The following is a 27,266-nucleotide window of genomic DNA, read 5'->3' as shown; positions in this document are numbered from 1 at the left end:
TTTTTTCGGTGTTGTTGTTATTCCACATATACTGTAGCTACTGTGCTGTAGTAAATCCAGATTTCTTCATAGACCTGTTGTGTAAAGTACCTCAGTCTCTAAAGAAATATTAAACGGAGGTCACATTGTTTTGTGTGGTGCAGCTTAATGACACACATTAATACAGCACTTTGAAGATAATACGCTTGTGTTATACTGTGTTTTATTTGCTTCACCAACAAGATTTTCCTTTTTATTTCTTTATTAACTACTTAAAGGCAGGGTGCTAGGGCTGTCACGATAATGAAATTTGGCTGTCAATTAATTGTCTAACAAATTGATTAATTGCCTGTTTTATAGCTTTGGCATTTTTTGTTCATGAAATAATTTTCACACATTGTTGTGATTATTTAAATTAAATATTTTGCAATGTTTACCTGGCAGTAAATATTAATACACATAAACACATATTTAAAAAAAGTTTAATGAATATATATTTCAAAAACTGAAATTCTTCATAGGAAATAAACACAATAAAGTGTCTGAAAAATAAAAATGCAATCAAAATAGGCCTTAAATAGAGGCCAATTTTACTAAGGTCATATTAGTGCTGGACCAAATGTCTGTAGTGGCTTCCCTAAATTTGAAAATTGCTGTTTTGGAAATGTATGTTTTACCTGACAGTTCATATTGCTTATCAAAGTTTTGCAGCTTTTCTTTAAATGCTGTTTTTCCACTGTATTGAATGGCTATTGCTCTACGTTACACTGTCTGTTAAGGAGCGCCATCTGATACGGTCTCTTTAATACAGGCGCTGCAGCTCCCTCTTGTGTTTTTAAAGAGATGTGCAATCATTGTGGTGATCTGAAATCATCGCAATGAGTTCAAACTATTGCGATGAGACGATTATTTAATCTTTGTGACAGCCCTATAGGGTGCATGATCTCTGAAAGTCGATGTTGATATATGAAATCACCTAAACAAACACGCCCCTACCCCAATAGAATCTGGACCTTCTTTTGATAGACCCGCCCCACACATACGCAACCCAGGCAACGATGTCAGTAAGTTGACATGCCCCTTACTGCTGATTGGCTACAAGTGTGTTTTGGTACTTGGCCCGACTCCCTTTTCCAAAGGGTGTTTTTCAAAAATCATGCACCCCACCTTTAAAATCAATACAATCCATGCAACGTTGTTTAATTTCATCAGATAATTTCATCTGTGTTTTAGTCCCAGATTCAATGTTGTTCCTACTGTACGCAAGCCATTTCACGGGATGTTTTGCCACTCCCTGTTGCATGTTCCAGTGGGAACGTGATGTCAATGCATATCCACTATAATGAGAAGAAAATATGAGTGGACCTTGCCTGTGGACAGCTTACTGCTGTTATATACTGATGGTGTCAGTAGTTGCCAGGGTGGTACAGTGTGGCAGCTGTGGTTGCTTTGGTGTTCTGGGTGGTTGCTATGGAAATCAGGTGGTTGCTGCACTGTTTTGGATGGTTGATGTAATATTTTATATCAGTCACTCTATGCATGCTGTAGCAAACACCACTAGTTACAATATTGTGCTTTCTGTCAAAGGCCACTTATGACACAAGACTTGTAAAATAAATACCCAGAGTATGCATGTGAAGTTCAAGCTCAAAATCCCATATAGATAATTTATTATAACATGTTAAAATTGCCACTTTGTAGATGTTAGCAAAAATGTGCCGCTTTGGGGTTTTTGCTTTAAAATGCAAATGAGCTGATCTCTGCACTAAATGGCAGTGCTGTGGTGGGATAGTGCAGATTAAGGGGCAATATTATCCCCTTCTGACATCACAAGAGGAGCCAAATTTCAATGACCTATTTTCACATGCTTGCAGATAATGGTTTACCAAAACTAAGTTACTGGGTTGATCTTTTTCACATTTTCTAGGTGGATACAAGCACTGGGGACCCATAGGATCAAACTAGTGTTCAATCTCATTGGACATTTATATATTCTGCTTGTAACAGCGAATACCACTTGAATTTGATTAAGATGAACCTCTATAGAAGTGTCTTATATGCTATGTTCTTCTCTTTGTCTGTTGCAGGGTTCCTGAGCACAGGAGACCAGGCTGCTAAAGGGAATTATGGGCTTCTAGATCAGATTCAGGCTCTGCGCTGGATCAGTGAGAACATTGGCTATTTCGGTGGCGATTCCAATCGCATCACTGTTTTCGGATCAGGAATCGGTGCCTCCTGCGTGAGCTTGCTGACTTTATCGCACCATTCTGAAGGTATGAGAACATTTCAGTCTATAGAATAAAACCCACCAAATTGTGAGAGTGAAAGTCTTTAATTATGATATCATGGATGCTAGATTGAACAGCACTGCAAATAACCATTTATAATTTGAAATTATCTCATGGTATTATACTCATCTATTTAAATGGCTTTATTGATACTGGTCAGTCCCACTGCTCATCATAATCTTAGATATTTAATGTATAATGTTTGGCAAAAACAAATTATTTACTTATGTGCCACATAGTCACATGTTCCTCGCTTTAAGTAAGTGATAATATATAGTAATCTATCCATCTGGTTGCATAGGAGTCCTCCGCTTCATTCACAGGGTTTCCACGGGTCCTTAAAATCCTTGAAAGTTTGTGAATCTGGGGGAAAAAATTCAAGACCCTGGGATGTTTTTGAAAATATAAATACATAGATACAGGTCATTGAAAGTGCTTGAATCTATTTTATGCAAGAAGTTTTCTGGAAAACGTCCATATCATTCCCTGTGTAGTGTAGGATCATATCATAAAAATTCTAGACTTTTTAAGCACACGTGCTAAACTGTTCGCTTTAAATGCTTCTTATATCTTCTGTATGCGAATGTTGATTCATACCAGAATGCTTTTTTGCATATTTGTGTTTGACACATGAAAACGTCTCGGGTTACGTATGTAACTGTTGTTCCCTGAGAAAGGAACGAGACGCTGCGTCTCCCTTGCCATACTTCCTGCGTCCCTGTAACGCCGTCTTTGGGAATATTTCAGATAGCGGTATACTTCCTGGCTCCCGCGTCATCCTGTCTTTGTTGTTAAGCCTCACCATTGGTTGAATTTGATATACACATTCAGACGCACTTTCCCCTAGAGGCGTCCCCAAAGTGTCACCGCAGTGACGCAGCATGAGTTCCCTCGAAAGGGAACTGTAACATTAATGTAACCTTGCTCTCAATTGAAATGTGTCCCCACATTTAGTCCTTGAATTTGAGGATATTGTACCTGGAAAGTCCTTGAATTTGAAGTTAACTAAGGTGTGGGAACCCTGCATCCAGGTCTTGATCATCTTGTCCACAATAACAAGCGGTGGGATGTACATTATCCCTTGCTTAACTTCTTCCACCCTGAAGCTATTTTGGGGATTTTCGCCTGGATTTGGCCTACCCAATTTCAAAAGCTTCCCATACCCACATGCAGAGGTTTACATACAAATGTTTGGTATCATTTTACAGGAAACCCTTTGAAATTACATAAAACACTGTTGAAAGTGCTAAACATGGTTGTATGTGATGTCAGTTCTCTAATAAACACAAAAATAAATAAGCGCTTTTTGATGTTTTTTTTTCTAAAGTTTTTATTTAAAAGTGTATAACTCTGGCCCTGGGTGCCTCAGCTCCCTGCAGACAGTTTTGTTTGATTCCAGCAATTGCCAGCTTACAGAGGAAAAAAGATTTTTTTCTCTATCATAATCTATGCAAAAGTTATTTTACTCCAACTGATGGGAGGAATAATACGCTTTATGGGGTTAAATTTCTGCCAAAAAACATTTGAAGTGCTACCATAACCACATACAGTGGAATAAATGCAATTGCTTTATATCATTTTAAAGAAAACCCTTTGAAGTTACAAAAAAAGCTGCTGTTTGTGACAAATAGTGTTATTTATGTTGTTTTTCATATGAGGAAACACCAAATTTTCTTTTTATATGTTGTAAATACTGCCTCTGATAGTGTATAACTCTGGTTCTGTGTGCTCTAGCAGACTGCAGACAGTTCTGGTTGTTACCAGCAGCAGACAGTAAACAGCCAAAAAAAGAATAATCTCTTTAGCATGTCGCATTCAAAAGTTATTTTCATTTTACTGAAGTGTCCGAAAATACATTTTTCATATAAATATTAATTTTTTGTTTTGGACATATAATAAATAACAAGGGATTATTCATGCACACAACCTAAGAAAATGCTGTGAATGGACTCATTTTTTAGAGTAGGACCTAAGAGAAAAGATGGTGTATCATTTGTGGCTATATGTGCTATCTGAGGCAGTCTACACTCAATTATCCCATATGTTTACAAAAGATGATTTTTTACCTTATTATTCATTCAACTATTGTTGGATATGTGTTGATAATAGAACAAAAATAACGCTGTAGCCTTATTCCTGAGAATGAGAGCTTTCAGTTGATATAAGACTTGCCCATGTTTGTCATACTTGAAAAATATGAAATATGTGAATATTAAATCATATAAAAAATTATGGGGGGGTGATAGTGTAAATTAAGTGTAAATAACTTTCTTACAGTAAAAGATTTCTCAAAGTGATGCATATCTGGAGAAAGTAGAGAGTCTAAGCTTTCAAACAGTATCTCATATGTGTTACTGGGGTCCATGATGGACCATTCAAGATTAAAAGAATATTTTATTTGAGTCAAAATACGAAATTTTGTACCCGGGACTGGGTCCTCAGGGTTTAATAGGTTAACATCAAACACAAGAACACAAAATAGCATTACCTTGTAAAATCTGTAACTTTGCATGAAATACTTGTTTGGTTTCACATAAGATTTGTGTGAGAAAACCATAAAAGAGCAAGAAACACCTGCAGGAATTACATCAGGAACTTAATCCAATAGACAAAAATATTTTTCCACATTTATTTATTTTTCATTCAAGTGCATTATTATTATTAAAGCCTTATTTTTACAAACTAAGAGATGAGTTAATATCATACGTCTGTGGTAATCATCGGTGTGGTCCAGAATCTGATGCTCGAGTTTAAAGGAATAGTCTACTCATTTTCAATATTAAAATATGTTATTACCTTAACTAAGAATTGTTGATACATCCCTCTATCATCTGTGTGCGTGCACGTAAGCGCTGGAGCGCGCTGCGACGCTTCGATAGCATTTAGCTTAGCCCCATTCATTCAATGGTACCATTTAGAGATAAAGTTAGAAGTGACCAAACACATCAACGTTTTTCCTATTTAAGACGAGTAGTTATACGAGCAAGTTTGGTGGTACAAAATAAAACGTAGCGCTTTTCTAAGCGGATTTAAAAGAGGAACTATATTTTACGGCGCAACAGCACCTTTGGGAGCACCTCGACTCGGTGCAGTAACACCCTCCCTCTCCCATTATGAGAGTGAGAAGGGGAGCGGACTTTTCAGGCGAGTCGAAGCACTCCCAAAAGCGCCACCACGCCACAAAATATAGTTCCTCTTTTAAATCCGCTTAGAAAAGCGCTACGTTTTATTTTGTACCACCAAACTTGCTCGTATAACTACTCGTCTTAAATAGGAAAAACGTTGATGTGTTTGGTCACTTCTAACTTTATCTCTGATTGGTACCATTGAATGAATGGGGCTAAGCTAAATGCTATCGAAGCGTCGCAGCGCGCTCCAGCGCTTACGTGCACGCACACAGATGATAGAGGGATGTATCAACAATTCTTAGTTAAGGTAATAACATATTTTAATATTGAAAATGAGTAGACTATTCCTTTAACACTGTTGAACTTTTGTTGCTTTACTCTGTTTTTTTAAGTTGTTTACCACATGTGCTTTAAAATCATAATAGACAATATAAATGATATGCACGTTCAGATGTGCTGCTTTTCAGTTGACAGCTTCTTGGATATTTCACAACAAACATCAAAGCGTTTTTAATTGACGCCAGCCATGATGGACGTTCAGTGAATAGCAAACAAAGCGTGTAAATTAACATGTATAATTATGTATTTATGCAGCCATAAACACACAGCAGTTTATCATAGGACTTACTAAGGTTGCATTTATCATCTTAGCAGCTGTAGTATATCAATGTAAATCTAGAGCCTGATCTCAGGAGGCTTTTCTGAGATGTGACTCACAATTATTGGGAAGTCAATTAAGCTTGTGGGTTTTCATGGCATCCAATTGACTGTTGAACTTAAATATGTCAAACGTAAAACTTTAAGAGAAATGTTGTTTATACCTGTGACAGAAATATATATAAAAGTAACACACATTGTACGGATAAGCAGTTCTGTCTATCGTAAAGATTCTGTGTCTCTCTCTCTATATATGAAAAGTTGTGGCTGGGTTTCTGTATGAAATAATCCTAGACATTTTAGCCCTGGTATGAATCATTTGATCTGTTTCTTTGCATCAAAGCGTTTTTAATTGCTTTGATCTCCTTTGAATATGGATTTGCATTTGGATTGATTTCTTCTACTATAAATGTCTTTTCCATTCACATACTCCATATTGCCAAGGTTCATGTAGCGTGTTATTACACGCTCACATCAGTCGTCCCGTTCCCATTGCAGTAAATTGGATATTACTGATGCTGATATATCCTCTGAATAGTAGCATATGCACTACTTGGTTTGAGGAGATAAAAAATCAGTCTTGGGTGTACCCGGGGGGAGTGGAGGGGGGCAGTCTCTACAAACTATCAGGATCCTGGAAAATTGAAACAGGAAGGAGGCTATTGCGAAAAGGAAACTCGCTGCGAGTGCTACCAATATCAATCAGCCAGCTCTGCAACACTTTTCAAAGCTGTGATTTTAGCCATCACAGCGGGTGAACCGGCCTGCCAAACTGAAATGGCAAAAAGGAATGCTCTACCAAAAAATCCATCCATTCTGTCCTTTTCTATCAAGGCAATTCACACAACAATCCTAGACTAGGATCATGGGACATGCATAATACTTCTGGTGTCTGTTAGCGCTGCAAGTTCACAGAGATTTTATACTGTACTCTAATTGTTCAACAAAGAGCTAGTTCATTATTTATTGTTATGTATTTGCAGTATGTGTGCTCTCTGGGATTGAATCTATGAAGTTTTGCACCAGTAACACAGTGCTCTACCGGTTACAGAAACACATGTTAGTAATATTAGTTTCAAATTGTGTATTATATGCATATTGATGTATTATGAAAGAGCAGGAATACCATTTATTAGTAATTTGTTGTTACAGTAGATATGGTAATGATCAAGTAAGGCTTAAAGAATTAAAAAAAGAAGTTTTTAACTCTTTCCCCGCCAACGTTTTAAAAAATTTGCCAGCCAGCACCCGCATATTTTTGATTTTCACACAAGTTTAATGCCTTCTGGAATATATAAACATACAATAAACAACATATAATATAATTTAAACAAAAACAAAATGTTTCATCCTACCTTCATTTGTTGTCTTTTTTTCACCTCTCAAATATGAGTAGGTTTCTTCAAAAACAAAAAAATTTGAGCAAAAAGTTGAGATTATTGCGTTTTGTGGAGGACATTTTGAGATCAGAGTGATGATCAAAACATACACAGAGTTTTTTACTGCTTGCCCTAAGGAAATACTTCCGGGTTTTTTATGTTAGGTAAAAGCACCACTTGGTGGAATATAGCGGAAATATGGATTGACTGAGAAACTTGTCAATGGCGGGGAAAGAGTTAACAGGTGCAACATAAACTAGTATATCATGTACACTCCAAAAAATGCAACATGATCTTATGGAAATCGGTGTTATAGTCACAGAAAATTTGATCACATGTGTCACTCAAGCCCAGTCTCACGAAATTTCGTTATATATTCATGTAACTTTTTGATTATTTTTTCGTGATATTATCACGAATTTCCGCATTTTTTCGTGATCGTATAACAAAGGGATTTACATAAAAAGACATCCCTTCCCAAACCCAACTTTAACCTTAATGCCACGTGACATATAATAGAAATAAATCGGAAAAAATGGTATAAACCAGTATATAAAGTGACATTCTAATGCAAGCACCAAATCTGACCCTAAACCGAAGTGACAATGGTAAGAAAATAGGAAAAAGCAGTTGAATAACCAATACGTGATAATCACACGAAAACAGGAATTCGTTATACGATCACGGAAAAACACGGAAATTCGTGATATCACGAAAAAATTATCAAAAATTTACGTGACTATATTACGAAACCTTGTGATACTGGGTAGGTCACTCCCATGGATTTCTCATCTCATTTTATGTATTGTTTTCTCATATTTTTTTTTTCCTATTTTCAAATCATTGTCGCTTGGGGTTGGTGTTAGATTTGGGGTTTGGGTCACACTGCAAAAAATGATTTTCAAGAAATAAAAATTCTAAAAATTCTTAAATTAAGACGCTTTTTTTGATGAGCAAAACGGTCCAAGAAAATAAGTCAAATTTGATATTTTTGGTCTAAAAATTAAAGTGATTTTGTGCATAAAACAAGCAAAAAATCTGCCAATGGGGTAAGCAAAAATCATAAACATTTTTCTTAAACACTAAATTCAAGAAAAATTCAAGAAAAATTTGCTTACCTCATTGACATCGATTTTTGACAACAATTGATTTTTTTTGCTTGTTTTATGCACAAAATCACTTTAATTTAATATGTTTGGTCTAAAAACTAGACTTATTTTCTTGGGTTGTTTTGCTTATCAAGAAAAAGCATCTTAATTTAAGAATTTTTAGATATTTTTACTGAAAACAAGACAAAAATTACTAAGAATTTCTTTTCTTGAAAATCATTTTTTGCAGTGTAGGATGTACTTTTATGTTAGGATGTACTTTTATGTATTGGTTTCTACATGTTTTTCTTCAGCTTTTAAAACTATTCTCGCCTGGAGTTGGGGTTAGGATGTCTAAAAATGTAACAGAAAGTGATTCTAACCCCAAGCGACAATGGTAAGACAATAGGAAAAAACAAAGTCATAAAATTTTCCGTGACTATAACACAGATGTTTTGTGAGATCAGGTTGTACTTAGTATTTTTGTCTTGTTTTAAATACAAATTTCTAAAAATTCTTAAATCAACATGCATTTACTTCATGGGCAAGATGACCTATAAAAATTTTTAATGAATTTGTCCATTAACAAGCAATGCACAGTGGGGTAAAAACTATTTTTCTTAAACACGTAATTCAAGAAAAATTCAAGACAAATGTTCTTCCCCCATTTTTATTTATTTATTTATTTATTTGCTTGTTTTAAGCACAAATTTACTTAAATTTGATATTTTTGGTTCAAAAACTAAACTTATTTTCTTAGGTCATTTTGCTTATGAAGAAAATACATCTTGTTTTAAGAATGTTTAGATATTTGTGCAGAAAACAAAACAAAAACACTCATATTGAACATATCGTCTTTATTTATTCACAATATTCAAAAGTGCAGATTTCTTTAAATTCTAAATTTTAAAACTGTGTTGCAGATGAGGAAATTCTTTAAAATTTGCACTTTAACTTTACTGTTTTGCTAATAGCCAAAGCTATGCACAGCTTTCAATAAAACACATTTCCCACACACCATCCAACACAAATCTGAGGTGAAATCTCTCCGTGGGTGAATCCCGTGCACCCACCGTGTGAGAGTCATTCACATTTCCCCTGACCCTGAGACCCCGACTCGAGACAACACCGTTACCTGAATCCCGTCATCTGAAATACCAAAAGCCCAGATCAAAAAACACTTGTGTGTGAGATTAAGATGCTTGTGTGGCAAGTGTGTGTCTTTGTGGTGTTAATGAGGCCACTGTGACCGTCTCCTCCTTGCAGTCTGGCTCATCATCTTATGGGGCCTGCTGCTCCCACATGGAGCTCACCATGCCTGGGTGTGTGACGGTCCAGGAGCAAGGGCTTCATTCATCAGCCCCGTCCACCGCAGGAGTTAGCCTGCCCGCCAGGCCCCTGCTGCGCGATGGATTGTGGATCCTCTTCCATCATTAAGTTTCAGGCCAGTTACCTGTATCGCTTTTCCGATGAAAAACAAAGAGTTTGGTTTTATCTCTGTGAAAAGTTGGTGTGGGATAGGCTTATATTTGATCGTGTGACCTCTGTTGCAAGTATAGTTTACATGGAGCTGGATCTTCAGACTTGCAAGAGCACTCATATGAGTCAATAAATGCCTGTTTATTTTAGGCATGGATTCAAGGCTCGGACCAACACTATTATCTGAGATTTTACTAAGTAGTGCTTGCATTAGAGTAGGTTTGAGGGTTGTTGTTGTAGTTCTTGGATGTTTAGTCCTTCATGGGCATTTTGTTGGAACGGTCCTTCATGGGCATTATCTGCTTCAGGTTTTGGCTCTTCTTCAAATGCAGTCGAGTCTCCTCTTCACCTGTCTTTCTAGGATCAGTGGATTGGAAGAGAGGGCAAAAGAATGATGGAGAATGCAAGGCGTTTTAAATCAAGGGCATCACCCAGTCTTGTGTGTTATCTATTTGGCATCAGAGTCGTCTCTAATTGAACATGCAGATTTGCCGTTTTCTTTCCCTCTCCTAATAATAATTATGATGTCAAATGAGATGACTCCACAGGCTGGAGCCAGAATATTAAAAGTCTGAAGCTTTGGCTAAGTGTGTGTGTGTATATGGAGGATGTTGGAGGGCTACCAACAGTGATTGTGAAGGTCATTGCAAGTCTTTTTCTATTCCTGTAACTAATCAGCCTAAAAGCCCGGCTCACGAGGACACGCTCCCCTTTTAATGGAACGTCTCGTACATTATGGGGGGTTCACGGGGGGCTACGGTGGAGGATTCCTTCCACTCAGCTCTTATTTTTTATGGAGACTTTTTGAGGACCATAAATATGCACACACTAAATTGTGCTGGTTTTATTAGCGGGATGCGATGAAAGGTGGTGGATTTCACTGTGATGACAAAACCGCACATCAGCACGAGTCACTCGAGTCCGAAGAACTGAACGATAAAGGCTGGAGTACTTGTGCTTGATGCAACACTGTTGTCCATTCACAACAATATTTGCCATGGCATTATAATGATAGTAATATACAACAACCTGCTAGCCAAAATCTCTGGTTGTAGTTAACTATAATGTGGCAAAATCTAAAGTGACAGCGATAGCAAATTGGCGGGGGGGGGGGGGGGTCAATCTACTTTAAGATTTTAATATCATACACACAAGTCCATTTGCTTTTAGTGTACCGTAAGCACTTAGGTTAACTAAAGCGTTCACCTTAATCACTCGACACCTCGACTCGGATGTTTTATTGTTACTAGCGTCAATACTTCACGCCTTTAGTCTTCAGCTGAAACAAGGCTGTCACTTAACTTCTTAAATAATTACGCTTATCTTTTCGACAGCTGTGTTGATTTAAGTAATTGGCATTCGGTGTAGTTTGTTCGGTAAAGACACAGCTCAAGGATACATGGAAATTTACCTCATTTTACCCCAGGAGAAGTTGTTAAAAATGATCTTTTTCTTTGGTTTTGTAATTAATATTTTATGACCGTATAATTGATGCTCAGGGCATTTCACAGTTTGACTTTAATCGGGCTAAAGTCTGAGCAGGAGGGGATTATGAAAAGACTCAACAATCATGTGCTAACATTGAGATTCACCTCATGCATTTGAGTTACCACGTCGACTCGAGACTCGATCAATGTCATTGTATTCAGACAAATGTAAATCTGACACCCAGATTTAAGCAATGGATAACATTGTGAATCATGGCCATTGTGCGCTGTGACATTAAGCACACGTTGGCTGTTCGATGGTTCACATATCTTCAGGCTTGTGAAAATGTAAACACCTGCACACAGCTGTGATATTTCTTACGTTGTGATCAAGATAGTTCTGAAGGAGCGACACTTTTTATTTCCCATGTGTGGAGAGATGTACTGTTTGTGTGACCCCATTACACGAAGCCTGTGAGCACAACCCTGTTCTGAAAAATGTCAGGAAAACAGGCACAAACAACCTCTCTGTAAATTCACAAGTAACACTTGACCTTTGGAAAAGACCAAAATCTGGAGTTATGTTTTGTTTTTCCTAAAATCAAAGCCTCGATATTCTTACAATTGAAATATCTACCCTTTTCCTGACTTCACCTGGGTAGCTGGGGCGACTATTTGTTGGATGCTTTGCATTTCCATTTAATCTTTGCTATTAGCAAGAGAGCATCACTTATGATTAAAATAATGGAGGATCTGGAAGAATTTGTGCGGTTCAAATCGTTTGCAAAAAATATTTAACAGAAGTGTTATGACCAGAAGCTAACAATTATGTGCCAATAATGTCTTTGTTGACTTTATTGTTACTTATTGCATAGTACATCACCCTTAAAGGCACACCGCGGAACTTTTTGGTAACTAGGGGGCGCTAGACATGTATTTTTCATGCCTAGCGCCCCTAGAGGCCACAAGCGCCGCAGCACTGTCGCAAAGGAAAAGAACTGGCCAACTTTAAAACTAAACTAAAAACTAAACCTTTAAAATGCTAAACGATTAACACTTTGAGGCATCAGGGAGAAACGCAGTCATGTTACAACTTTCTGATGAGGAACTCGTGGCAGAAGCCATTTCTCAATCTGAAGGTTGCAGCCTCCGGATGTCGTATTTTTAAGCTGCATACGTCATCAAGACTGTCTTATTTCAGAATATTAACAATTATAAAGTTGACTATTATACTTAGTTAATCGTAAATTGTTGCTGTATGCTTATGACTTGCGAATGTAATGCTCAGTTTACCTTAATAAACCAGGCTTGATGACGTATTCAGCCTCCATATTTGACCTCCGGAGGCTGGAGCCTTCCAATTGAGAAACGACCAGAAGTATTTCCTTGCCTTTTTCCAAACAAATATTGTTGCATCGTCTCTCTCTCCCTCGCCACCAGGATTTTCCGCAATGGCGCTCGTTTTTCCTCTTTTTTTTGTGTGAAAATTGTCACTCCAAATCCAAGTAAACCGATGTGTTTAGGTCTGCCGCTTTGTAATTGTAATGACTTGTAAAAGACGGAAGCAAACGCAGGTGTAAAAATGAACAATGTTTATTAAATATAAACAAAGAGAGAGTATTCAAAGTCAAATGCGGAAGTAATCCAGTCCGGTGTTGTGGTTGGCAATGGTGACGATGACTACGGTGGAAGTTGGTGTTTTGAGTGCGACGTTGGTGGAGTGGTGAGCAGTGGTGAAATCCAGGCTGACACGGAACATCCACACGAAGACGACGACGACAATACACATCCAACTGAAACACGTAATCCAAAGCACAGGGAACAACCAAGCAACACGAAGACTGAGCAAACAATAGAATCTGGCAGGGAACAGAAAGTCAGGTGAGTTTTTATGGAGATGATGTAATGATGAACAGCTGGAGCGAGACAATCAACACACAGGTGAAAGGGATCGCTCTAACGAGCACATGGCAGGGTAAGTGAACAACACACACACAAACATGACACGGAGGAAAACAATGGATTTTCCTACCGTGACAGTACCCTCCCCCCTAGGAACGCCCCTCGGCGTTCCCAGCCTGCTTTACCTGTTGATTGAACTCATCAATAAGGCGGTGATCCAGTATGTCCCGAGCAGGAACCCACCTTCTCTCCTCCGGACCGTAACCTTCCCAATCCACCAAGTACTGAAATCCGCGTCCCCTCCGTCTGGAGTCCAGAATACGGTTAACCGAATAAGTGGTCTCCCCATTAACGATACGAGGCGGAGGGGGAACCGGGGTATGCGGATTAAGACGGGAAGAAATCACCGGTTTAATTTTGGAGACATGAAAGACGGGGTGAACCCTCCTGTACGCAGGAGGAAGGCTAAGACGCACTGTTACCGGATTAATGATTTTGGTAACAGAAAACGGGCCAATAAATTTGGGAGCAAGTTTATTCGAGACGGAACGCATCGGAATATTCTGGGTAGAAAGCCACACTCTTTGACCGACGACGTATCGGGGAGGCTTCGACCGGTGGCGATCGGCCTTGGCCTTGGTGCGTGACCTTGCCTGGAGCAGAGCTCTGCGAGCTCTGATCCAGGTGCGGTGGCACCTCTGGACTAGTGCGTTTGCGGAGGGAACCGACACCTCGGATTCAGTACTGACAAAATTAGGTTGTTGGTACCCTAAACTACACTTAAATGGAGACATGCCCGTAGATGACACCGGCAGAGAATTGTGTGCGTACTCCACAATTGAGAGTTGCTGACACCAGGACGAAGGATTCTTGGAAACCAGACATCGCAACACCCTTTCGACGTCCTGATTGGCTCGCTCGGTTTGACCGTTGCTCTGGGGATGAAACCCGGATGAAAGACTAACAGTCGCCCCTAGCAATTTGCAGAACTCTCGCCAAAATTTGGACACAAACTGGGGACCCCTGTCAGAGACCACGTCTGTCGGGAGGCCATGTATTCGGAAGACGTGGTCAATGACAGCTACCGCTGTTTCCTTGGCTGATGGTAATTTGGGCAAGGGAATGAAATGGGTCGCCTTCGAGAACCGGTCCACTACGGTCAAAATCACCGTATTACCCTTAGAGGGTGGGAGGGCGGTAATAAAATCTAGCGAAATGTGGGACCAGGGTCTCGAAGGGACAGACAGCGGTAAAAGTAACCCATCTGGAGGACGATTGGAAGTCTTACCAACGGCACAAACCGAACAAGCCAAGACGAAGTCGTGGACGTCACGAGCCATACCAGGCCACCAAAATCGTTGCTTGACTAGAAACCTAGTTCTACTAACCCCTGGGTGACAAGCAACACTGGAACCATGACCCCACTGGAGAACGTCTGACCGTAACCCTTCCGGCACAAATAAACGGTTCGGTGGGCAGCGAGCCGGGGGCGTTACCCCTTCGAAGGCGGTCAAAACCTTCGATTCGACCTCCCATCTGAGCGCAGAGATAATGATTTTCTCTGGTAAAATAGGCTCGGGAGGAGCAGTACGATCGGAACGCTCAAAAAGACGGGATAAAGCATCGGGTTTGATGTTTTTGGAACCCGGCCGGTAAGAAAGTGTAAAATCGAAACGTCCGAAAAACAATGCCCACCGAGCCTGCCTGGAGTTAAGTCTTTTGGCAGTTCTAATGTATTCGAGATTCTTATGGTCCGTCCATACAATGAAAGGTACACCCGACCCCTCAAGCCAGTGACGCCATTCTTCCAGTGCTAGCTTGACCGCCAACAACTCTCGATTGCCAATGTCATAATTAACTTCCGCAGGAGATAAACGATGGGAAAAATACGCGCAAGGATGAACCTTTCCGTCTGAGGATGCGCGCTGGGACAACACTGCTCCTACCCCCACCTCTGACGCGTCGACCTCCACTATGAATTGACGTGAACGATCAGGGGTTACAAGAATGGGAGCTGAAACAAAGCAGCTTTTCAGTTTGGCAAACGCAGCCTCAGCTGCGTCTGACCACCTGAACGTCAAACCAGGGGAAGTCAAAGCGGTCAGAGGTGCGGCTAGTTGGCTGAAATTGCGAATGAAACGCCGGTAAAAATTGGCGAACCCCAGAAATCTCTGCAGGGCCTTGCGAGACTCTGGGGATGGCCAATCTACCACTGCCTTAACTTTCTCAGGATCCATGCGAACACCCTCAGTCGAAATGATGTGTCCTAAAAAAGAAACAGACTGTGCATGAAAAACGCATTTTTCCGCCTTGACAAAAAGCCCATTCTCTAACAACCGCAGAAGCACTCGTCGTACGTGTTGCAAATGTTCCTGGAGAGACGAAGAAAAAATCAATATGTCATCCAGGTAAACATATATGAACTGGTCTACCATGTCTCGCAACACGTCATTAACGAGTGCTTGGAAGACTGCCGGCGAGTTCGTGAGACCGAAAGGCATCACGCAGTACTCAAAATGGCCACGAGGGGTGTTAAACGCCGTCTTCCATTCATCCCCCTTCCTGATGCGAACCAAATGATATGCATTACGTAAGTCCAATTTAGTGAAGACGGACGCTCCCTGCAACCTCTCGAAAGCTGAAGACATCAACGGCAAAGGATAAGTATTCTTTACCGTGATGTTGTTCAACCCTCGGTAGTCAATACAAGGTCGCAAGGATCCGTCCTTCTTCCCCACAAAAAAGAACCCCGCCCCCGCTGGAGATGAGGAAGGGCGAATGAACCCCGTTGCCAGAGAATCAGAAATATATTTCTCCATGGCCTCCATCTCCGGAACAGACAGAGAGTATAACTTGCCCTTAGGCGGAAACGTACCTGGCAATAAGTCTATCGCACAGTCATAGGGACGATGAGGAGGAAGAGAATCAGCCCGCGACTTACTGAACACCTCCTTCAGATCATGGTACTCCGCGGGCACGGTAGACAAATCCACTGCTTTCCCCTGAAACACAGACTCAGACACAGAAACACAAGCAGAGACAAGACAGGACTTATGACACTCCTCGCTCCAGCTGGTAACAGAACCCAGTTTCCAGTCAATTCTTGGGTTATGGGAATGAAGCCACGGATGACCAAGAACTATGGGAGAGAGAGCAGTGTCAGTAATAAAAAATGAAATAGTCTCTGTGTGGTTTCCGGAAGTGATGAGTGTGATAGGTGCTGTGGTGTACTTGATCGTGGGTAACTGATGTCCATTGAGGGCGAAGGGCGCAATCTGGTGGGTGAGTGCAGTGAAAGGTAACTTGAGCTTACGTGCTAGTGAGCTGTCGATGAAGTTGCCCTCCGCCCCCGAATCCAGAAGTGCGTGCCCCGAGTGTGACATAGTGGACCACCGTAGTCTCACCGGAAGGAGAGTGGATGTTGTAGAGGTCTTCTGTGCGGAGATCCTGCCCGATAGTAGCCTCTGTTTTACTATCGGGCTTGGTCTTTTACCGGGCACCTCTGACATTGGTGACCCGACTCACCACAGTATAGGCAAAGACCCAAGGATCTCCGCCGATTCCTCTCCTTCCAGGGTAACCGAGCTCGACCCACCTGCATGGGTTCCGGATCTGAGAGACCACCGGCGGAAACTTCGATGGGAGGATCCGTGGACTCCGCTTGACGTAGGGGCAGAACTTGAGTCTTCCTTCTGGCAACGGTAGACAGGCGTGCGTCAACCCGGATCGCCAAGTCCACCAGACCGTTGAGCGACTTCGGTAATTCCGCCGTGATGATCTCTCGATGGATCCGATCCGCCAACCCATGCAGGAAATGGTCCCACTGCGCTTCCTCGTTCCACCTGCACTCCGCCGCCAGGGTACGGAACTCGATGGCATAGTCCGAGACCGACCGCTCCCCCTGCTGGAGATCCGTGAGGAGCCGGGCGGCCTCCCTCCCGGCGACGGAGCGATCGAAAACCCTCTTCATTTCTTCGGAAAGCGAGGCGAACGAGGAACAACAGCTGTCGTGGTTTTCCCATACCGCCGTCCCCCAGAGGGCAGCCTTGCCCGAGAGCAGCGAGAGCGTGAACGCCACTTTGGTCTCCTCGAGCGAGAATGTCCGGGGCTGTTGGGCGAAATGTAGAGAACAATGAGAGAGAAAAGTACGACAGTAGTTGGGCTCACCGGCATATTTCTCCGGGATTGGCAGTCTCGGTTCCTGGATGAAACTACCCCCTGGAGGTGAAGATGGTGCGGGCGGCATGGGTGGCGCAGTGGGAGGCGTGATGTTCGGAGATCGCTGAGAGAGCTCGGAAACCTTCGCCACCATTGCCTGGACGGCCTTCCGCATGTCCTCAATGGTTTGATCCTGATGATCCATACGAGCCAGAGATCGCTGGAGAAACTCCTCCAACGCGGAGATCGGCTGGCCACCTGCTGCTTCCATGTTTGGCCAGATTCTTCTGTAATGACTTGTAAAAGACGGAAGCAAACGCAGGTGTAAAAATGAACAATGTTTATTAAATATAAACAAAGAGAGAGTATTCAAAGTCAAATGCGGAAGTAATCCAGTCCGGTGTTGTTGTTGGCAATGGTGACGATGACTACGGTGGAAGTTGGTGTTTTGAGTGCGACGTTGGTGGAGTGGTGAGCAGTGGTGAAATCCAGGCTGACACGGAACATCCACACGAAGACGACGACGACAATACACATCCAACTGAAACACGTAATCCAAAGCACAGGGAACAACCAAGCAACACGAAGACTGAGCAAACAATAGAATCTGGCAGGGAACAGAAAGTCAGGTGAGTTTTTATGGAGATGATGTAATGATGAACAGCTGGAGCGAGACAATCAACACACAGGTGAAAGGGATCGCTCTAACGAGCACATGGCAGGGTAAGTGAACAACACACACACAAACATGACACGGAGGAAAACAATGGATTTTCCTACCGTGACAGTAATAGGTCACGCGAGTGACAGCGGAACGCAGCAAATGAGGAAGAGAGAAGAGAGAAATGCTCGGATCTGATTGGTGAATGAATAGGATTTGGTTTTACACTGTGTGAGTTTGAGCAAGTTTGACTGCTATAGCATCCTGGATTGTAATGTAAATACATAGACAGTAAAAGAAAGGTAAATATGTGAACACGTGAATGCAGCATCTGAATACAGGGAACTATATGCAAGATAATCGCCGTCATTTATAAAGAAGACCGCATTTATGTATGAATCAAGATCGTGAGTTTAAATAAAAAAATTGCCTTAAAGGGGAACCGAACCCAGGTCACCCGTGCACAGGTCCGTGACACTAACACAGTGCCACAGAGTCACATAATAGAAGATGCTTTCTACACTCCTTAAGTAGCCTCCAGCAAAATTCACGTTAAAAAAAATGGTAGACATGTCATTCAACCTATTTAAAGTCGATGTACTATCACAAGGGTCTTAAAAATTTATTATAAAGGTTGAAAAACTACATGGTGTCGCTTTAACACATGACCTATTTTCGTTTAATCTTTAATTAAATTACTGCTTAACATTGAATCACACATAGTTTAAATAATAATAATTATTAAAATGACATGAGTTCCTTGTCATAGTCATCAGGAGTTCACATTTTCAAAAGCGGAGGTCAAGGCGAGTACATACAATGAACTTACACAGTAAATCATCCCATCACATGGGTTCTGCTACAAAGTAAAGGAGTATTGGAGTGACATAATATCGATGAAAATCTCTACGTTAGTGATTGACTGCTGTCCAGAATCATCAATAGGGGAGGTGGTACAGCTGAGGAACGGACAGAGCTCCTTATGGTCTTTGTTAAATACTCTCGCACTCGTGCTTCCACGGCCAACCAATGTTGTCGTTGCTTGTTGATATTATAGAAAGTGAAAGAAAACAGAAATGTCCTGGACAGATGGGAATGCATTAACCCCATGGGGTCTGAGAGTTTTAGAGAGGTTTTGACATGCTCTTACATTTGTATTTTTTCTGTTGCTGTAAACATATTAATGGCTAATATCACATAACACTTTATTCAACACAAACTGTGCTACTACAATATGTGAGTAACATGTTTGTATTTTTAATATTTTAAATTTGTTACAAAAAGATGTAAAAAAAAACATATTACCCACTCATTCACATGAAACAATATATTGATTTTAATTTTGTAAGACACTTTTTCTTGTGTAAAGGCAATATGCAAGGGAGGGTCAATGGCCATGAATATTGATGTGATTCGTACCTGAGGATATAAAGACCCAACACCCTAATACCTCAATGAGTTGTGCTAGAATGAATTTGATTAGACTTAATCACCTAATCTTGATTAGACCCTCTTCTATACGTAACATTAGTAATACGCTCGCTTATAATGTTAATTCATAGCTGCAGCAAATTTAGCTGCTTATGCTATCGTGTATTATGTTGTGCTATTTGTGGGGGGCATCTGTGCTTTCCACTTATTAATGTAAAGCTGCTTTGAAACAATCACCAATTGTGAAAAGTGCTATATAAATAAAATTGAAATTAATTGAATTGAACTTAAAAATTATTTTTTTTGCTTGTAGTTTAAATACAAAATAGTATACAATAAAATCTAAATATAAATAATTTTATACACATACAATACATTTTAGCATACAAATTTGGCTAGCACTTTTTTTTACAGTATGTGTACTTACCTTGTACATATATGGTAAATATTTTGTACTTACAGACAAATGTGTCGTACTTACTTTTGAACATGGTAATTAAAGGGTAGCCCTACTGTACTTACCAGTGATACATTCTTGGTAGTTATGTAACTCTAGGTAAATACTGGGTAATGCCATATACATACTTGTATTTATAGTATAACTAACAAGAAACACTACTGTACTTACAAATGAATGTACAATATAAGTATTAAGTACTTACAATATAAAGGCAATATTCAAGGGAGGGTCAATGGTCATGATAATATTGATGTGTTTATAAAGACCCAACCCCCTAATACCTCAATGAGTTGTTTTACAATGAATTTGATTAGACTTAAAAAGAAAAGGTTTTGCTTGTAATTTAATAACAAAATAGTATACAATAAAATATATATATAATGAGAATCAAATGTTCATTTTTGTACACATACATTTTAGCAGACAAATTTGGCTAGCACTTTATTTTATAGTACGTGTACTTACCTTTGTTTTGTACTTACAGACAAATGTGTGGTACTTACTTTTGAGTATCTACATGGTAATTAAAGGGTATCACTACTGTACTTACCAGTGGTACATACTTGGTAGTTATTATGTAACTCTAGGTAAGTACTGGGTAATGCCATATACATACTTATAGTGTATTTATAGTATAACAAACAAGAAACACTACTGTTCTTACAAATGAATGTACAGTATTTAGTACTTACAGGCAACTGTGGGTTAATAACAGGTACTTACAGTGTACAACGTATATGATAACTGATAACAAATACTACTGTACTTACAAATTGTATCCTTTGTGTTTAATTTTGTTTCTTTTACAAAAAAAGATGTATGCATGTCGGGTTCGGGTAAAAAGTGATTGGGTACATTTCTTTGGATCAGAGAAGACCTTTATTTTATAGTTTAATACTTTGAACAATTGTCTACTGGTTTGTAGTTTCTAACAAACAATTACAAATAATGCAGATTTTGCAGCTTTGAATGAAATATAACTGAGAACTCAATAATGTAAGCTATGTGGATATACTGAAGTCACACAGTATGACCAAAGATGTTATTTTTAGTGTGCATTTGTTTGTGTATTCTCCAATGTTTTCATTCAGATCCAGAGCCGCCAAACGCATCGAGACCTCAGAGCTCTATCATCTTCCCGGTCTAATAGACTTTTACATAAAGAAATGTGTAGCAACAAATCTTCAGTGCACTCAGGAAAAGTGCTGTTTTAGAAAAGCGCTTCATTTTAATCGAATTCAAAATGATCAAAAAGTGCTTTGATTAGGGATGAAACTTCCATTTATAAAGGATTATTAAAGATTTCATTATCAGTGGATCAGGCCAAATTATAATGATGATAATCACCTGTGCTCTATTAACACCAAATTGCCCTGCGGCAAAGTCCATAGATTTGCATTTCTCTGCATTGCATAATCCCTAAAGTCACAAAAGACTGTGCTTTATGACTTCTAAAGCATATTCACTGTGACAAACACAAGGCCAAATATGAGACCATGTAATTGTAATAAAATAAACATCAGAAAAATTGATTTTTTAGCAGAAGCCACCACCATGGGATGAATATGTTTTTATGAAAGGATAACTGCTGAAAAAGTACACGGACAAATCTGTGTTTAAGCAGTAACGATGCATAACGCACATCTGCTGCGTATTATTACCGTTCATATGCTTTATATATAGACACTTTCAGCAGTAACAACATAAACAAAGGCTTTCGTGGAACAAACTTAAATTAAAACTAGGTAAACTCTGCTTAAAATCAATAACAACAAAGTCCTTTTAGAGTAGTTTATTTCTGATAACAAGAAAAATAAACAACAAGTAGATTACCTTAGTTCAAATCATAGCATATTAAAGCGTATAAAAAATGACATTGAGCTACAGTACTGTGTAAAATGTTTACTACAAAGTGTATACAATCTAAACTACAGATCGGCTGCAAAACCTTCTATTAAATAGCGGTAATCCGTGATCACCGTCTCCCTTCATCTTTAGAAAACCAAAACATTTGTTATTTTAGACGAGGCATTTGTTCCAGAGCTCATGTTAAGCAACTAGTCAGACCATTAAACAAACAGAGACCAGAAGTAAAGTTCCACTCAGACGCGTCAACGCACGTGCGTCCAATGAAACCGTCTATATGCCTTTGAATAGTAGGAAACTCATAGGGAATAATGTTGTGACAAAAAATAATCATACGTATGTTATATTCAGATTAAAAGATTTTATGGGAAACATTTTAGTCAAGCGACCTTAAACCAGTAGTGAACATACACCAAAATTATAAACGCAACACTTTGTTTTTGCCCATCTTTTTCATGAGTTGAACTCAAAGATCTACAACTTTTTCTATGTCCACAAAAGGCCTATTTCTCTTAAATATTGTTTACAAATCTGTGTTTACCCCTATTGGGACAGGATTCGTTTTACAATGGGACTTCTAAGAAATTGTGCTTTTCTAGGTCCTCTGTGTTTTTAATCCCTTACAAATTGTCCATGTCTGTGTTTTTCGTAAAGTCGTAAAATCCTACTTTACTAGGATTTGTATAAGTTATTTTGATTTGTTAAAATTAAATTCATCAATTACATGTTCTGTAATAAATTAACATTTTAAGCAAAATATAAAACATTACAAACACGCATATCCAGAGCACGTGATCTTCTGCAACGCTCAAGCGCACAAAACGTACACTCCCATCTCTGGAGTAGGCGTGAATTTTAATCCCATCCGAATCAGTACATAAAATCACAGATGTGGTGGGGGACATGTTGAAACTTAAACGTTGTTTGAAAAACAAATCCCGTTCGAATAGTGCTTTAATGAGCACTTCTCCTTTGCCGAGATAATCCATCCTCCTCACAAGTGTGGCATATCAAGATGCTGATTAGACAGTATGATTATTGCACAGGTGTGCCTTAGGCTGGCCACAATAAAAGGCCACTCTAAAATGTCTAGTTTTATCACACAGCACAATATCACAGATAAGTTTTGAGGGAGCGTGCAATTGGCATGCTGACTGCAGAAATGTTCACCAGAGCTGTTGCTCGTGAATTGAAGGTGGGCAAAAACAAAAGTGTTGTATTTATAATTTTGGTCAGTGTATAGGTGTCCCTGGATCATCTTAAGTAGCACATATTTGTAGCAAAAAAATAAGATTTTTAGGATATTAAGTAAAGGTCATGTACCATGAAGATATTTTGTACTGTAAATATATCACACATGTATTAATCATTATTATACAACAGTTCTTTCTGGTTCTCGAATCTGATTGGCTAAGAGCTATACGATATTGTACTGATAACGGCACTGTAACCGCTTCACCTTTCGTATTATTCCGCCACCTAGTGAATGGAGGTCCTAAGCAGGCTCATCTCTGAATGGAAAAACACAGACGCGCTGTTTGAATCACTCTCCGTGTATCTCATTAGTTTACTAGCTCATAAATCAGTCTGAATCCCCAATCTGAAGTTATTAGTCAAAGATCGGCGCTCTTGGATGTTACGTTAAAGTTAATGGGAGAAATGTCTTGTCACATCGTGTGGACGATTAACACTTGGAAAGAGGAATATAAACACTCGTTTTTTTTCTGGAGCTATATTTCTTATCAGAACGCGAAAACACCGTGAAACAGCAGGTAAGCACCGCAGCTTTTAAATGTGGACATTGATCATTTACTTTATCGTGACGTGACTATTAAAACATGTTATGAGATATGGCCACTGGTATATTTATAAGCAGCATGCAAAAACATCTCTGACACTTATAAAAAACCGTTTTGTATAGTACTGACAAGAACAAAGTTTAATAATAATAATCGAGTGCTCGTATCGCGTTAAGAATACATGAGAAAGCAATAGTAACGTTTCACAAGTATAGTTTTATTAACTTTTACCTCGCGCCAAAACAATAACAACACACAAGACACTAAATATGAATAAAAAAACAAGTACAAGTTTGATCATGACACCAAATACTGCTGATTTGATCTCATTTTGACGATCATCATAAACAAACAAGGCCAACATGAGAGCCAGGGTATTTCTGTCAGAAATGTAGCCCAGAGAGGGCGGTGGTCAGCGGGGCGAGTGAACACTGATGTCCGCTCATGCTTTGGTTCTCATTTGTACCGAATCTCACTAAGCAAACGTTCAAACAGGCGCTATCTTTACTAATCGACTGCAGATTTAAATATAATACAGATACATTCTCGACTGAACTAATCTTAAAACTACACTTTGTGACCAAGAAACGGTAATATAAAGAAACGGCTTTTCCGTCCATTGAGTTATTATGAGCTTCAAAGCAGCCGAAAGTTTTACCTGTCATTTTGGCCGCCCTCAAATCCGTGGCGGAAGAAGTAGTTCTCAAACAAAGAGGCTTTTAAAATAACTCCGTTGTTGTTTTCTAGTTTTCGTTTTTCAAACGTGTGCCGTCGAACTGTTGTATAAAAGCAATATCGCTCTCGGAGTCGTGCGACACAGCTCCACCTCATCACGGCCGCGACCGCCCCCGGCACTCGGCCTGCGGCCTCGTGCCCCTGGCCTAATCACAGCCGTGATGATACAGAGCCACACCACACTCCTACTCGAGCGATATTGCTTAAGTAATATGTGTTTCTTAGGACTTTCTCAATATTTGAATTTTTTGCGCCGCCAGATTCCAGATTTTCAAATAGTTGTATCTCGGCCAAACTATCTTAAAAAACTTTACATCAGTGGATGTAAGGTTGATTTATAAAAATGACATTCTAACGGATTGGTTACTCAACTGCTTTTTCCTATTTTCAAACCATTGTTGCTTCGGTTTAGGGTTAGATTTGGTGTTTGCGTTAGTATGTCATTTTAAGTATTGGTTTATACTATTTTTCTGCTTTATTCTTTTAGATTTTCTAAACTGAAACAATAGGCTTTATGCCCAGCTGCACTACTTCCTGAACTTCAGCCAACTCCTTGTTTCCTGTCTGCCATTATTGGACAAACTGATTAATCCAGGTGTGTCTGAGTATTGTTGTTGTGACTACTGAGGTCAGACACACCTGGATTAATCAGTTTGTCCAGTAATGGCAGACACGAAACAAGGAGCTGGCTGAAGTTCAGGAAGTAGTGCAGCTGGACATAAAGCCCATTGTCGCCTGGCGTTGGGGTTAGAGTTGTGTTTGGGTAAGGATGTCATTTTATGTAAATCTAACCCTAAACCGAAGTGACAATGGTAAGAAAATAAGACAAAACAGTTGAGGAACCAATCCGTGAGAATGCCATGGAAAAGAAAGTCTGTGGCAGGGCCACGGAAAAACGCGGAGATCCGGAAAAAATTAGCAAAAAATTCTGTGACTATGCAAAAGAAATTTGTGAGATCAGGTTAGAATAATATGAACCTCCAATTCTTTTAACTTTAAAGCAACTAGAGAACAATATTATTTTAGCCACCAGATTGAAGCAGATTTCTGAGAGCGGTGGCTATTTCAGCTGGAACATAGCTTAAAATCCCCAGTGGAATCAAGATTCAGTACAGAAACAGCGAAGCGTACCTCAGTATCCTCAGCTGCTGCAATACGTCAAACCCGCAGCCACTGAGCGAATGTTGAATAACTCTGGCAAATGATCGATAGGTTTCGAAGCGGCCGCCCGTAGCCACATGTAGATGCAGCTTACATCCAGTGAAAGTCTGACTGGAAGTGGTAATGGATGGACGGATACAATATAAAAAAACAGCCATTTGTCCCAAAGGGAGCGCGTATCCAACCCTGCTTCAAGAAAAACAGTGACGTGACAAATTGCGGGCCATATAAGTGCGCTTCATTCTGAGACTGGAGGCATCAGTTGTGTACCTGAAGCATTGAGACAGGTCTATAAAGAATAATGCCTCGTGATACCAGCACTGAAGAGAGCCAGATTCACTAAAAACATAAAAATGGGTGACTAATACATAATGCATCAGCCTCTTTAGATCCTTGCTCTCTTTCTGACATTTCTCTGGGTCACTAGTTATTTTTTGGTAATAAATTTATCACATGAGGACGTGGGATTTCAACTAAATGGCACATTGAACATCTAAGCCGACACGAGGGTAATGTCCATTCAACGCCCTTTTGGACTTTCGAGCCAAGTGGAGTTTGAATTCAAAATCTATAATATAATTTGTATCTTTAATAATGAATCTGTATCACAATTTGTTTATCTAAAATGCTGCTGTAGAAATCATCCAATTATAGGATAAATGATCTACTTTGCATATTCATGAGGTCAATACCATTGATTGGGCAAATAATGTTCTTATTTGCATATTAATGAGGTCAATAACCTGTTCTAAAAACAACTAGTCTATCTGTAGCATAAGCCGTGTGAAGTCGCCTTAAACGTGCCCAAATGATATGGTCTCTAAGGAATACACGTTTGCCGTCACAACATTTCTCTTTAGATGCTAGTGTCTGAGACTGCATAAATTACATGAATATTTCATGAAGTAAACACTGAGACAATTTTTCATCGGCTGTCTATTGCTAAACAACTGACCATTACTTTATTTCACACTGTATACTAGCATTGGCAAACGCATTGCTCTTCCTTTATCAGAATATTCAAAGAAGTGTCAAATGTTGCTTTACTTGTTTATTTGGTGTCACATGCAAGAATAATCGTTAAAAAGATCAAATACAAACACACACAAATATACACATCGGCATCTCCTTTAATGCTATAGGTCCACCATACTAACGCAATACATAGTTGTTAAAAAGCCCATATCTCACCTCCATCACAGTAAGCCGAGTTCAGATTCCCAATAAAACAAATAGGAGCATGTTGCCCCTGTGAGGAGGGATGAAGCAGTATAAATGTTTCCTTATGTGCACCTGTGGATTGACAGCTCTTTTTCTGAGGAAAGGCTGATTGGTTTGCCAAGTCTCGGGTCAGTGACCTTTAACATGAGAGAGATAAAAGAGGTGCTCTGATTAAACGTCCTGACAGATAATCTATTCTCAAAAAACATCAAACTCAAGAATATTGTCAGATATATCATTTTTATTAGGCAATGATTTATAGCTCATGGTGGAAGAAATTAAATCAAAGCATTGCCTATTCTAAAAAAAAAAATTGGATTATTTGTTACTAAATGGTTTTAAAACAGTTACTAAATGTTTTGTAGAATATTAAGTCTTTATTAAAACAACAATATGGCTTAAAAATATGTTTGGATGAGCCACAGCCTAACACATCTAGCCTTTATA

The 27,266-nt window shown here is 39.5% G+C and overlaps 1 protein-coding gene across 3 annotated transcripts in view; it reads left to right on the top strand.

Annotated features, from left to right (window-relative positions):
* The window catches only part of nlgn3a (neuroligin 3a), a 276,767-nt gene that overhangs the window by 163,361 nt on the left and 86,140 nt on the right, over positions 1–27,266 (top strand). For all 3 annotated transcript variants that reach the window (XM_055177421.2, XM_073854065.1, XM_073854066.1), the window contains one exon: positions 2,067–2,252. In XM_055177421.2, the coding sequence (XP_055033396.2) occupies positions 2,067–2,252 (186 nt within the window). The remainder of the gene's footprint in view (positions 1–2,066; positions 2,253–27,266) is intronic.

The sequence above is a fragment of the Misgurnus anguillicaudatus genome, chromosome 16 (assembly GCF_027580225.2).
Source record: "Misgurnus anguillicaudatus chromosome 16, ASM2758022v2, whole genome shotgun sequence".
Classification (NCBI taxonomy): Eukaryota; Metazoa; Chordata; class Actinopteri; order Cypriniformes; family Cobitidae; genus Misgurnus; species Misgurnus anguillicaudatus.
Note: the sequence above shows the minus strand (reverse complement) of the source record. Positions and strands in the feature narration are given on the sequence as shown.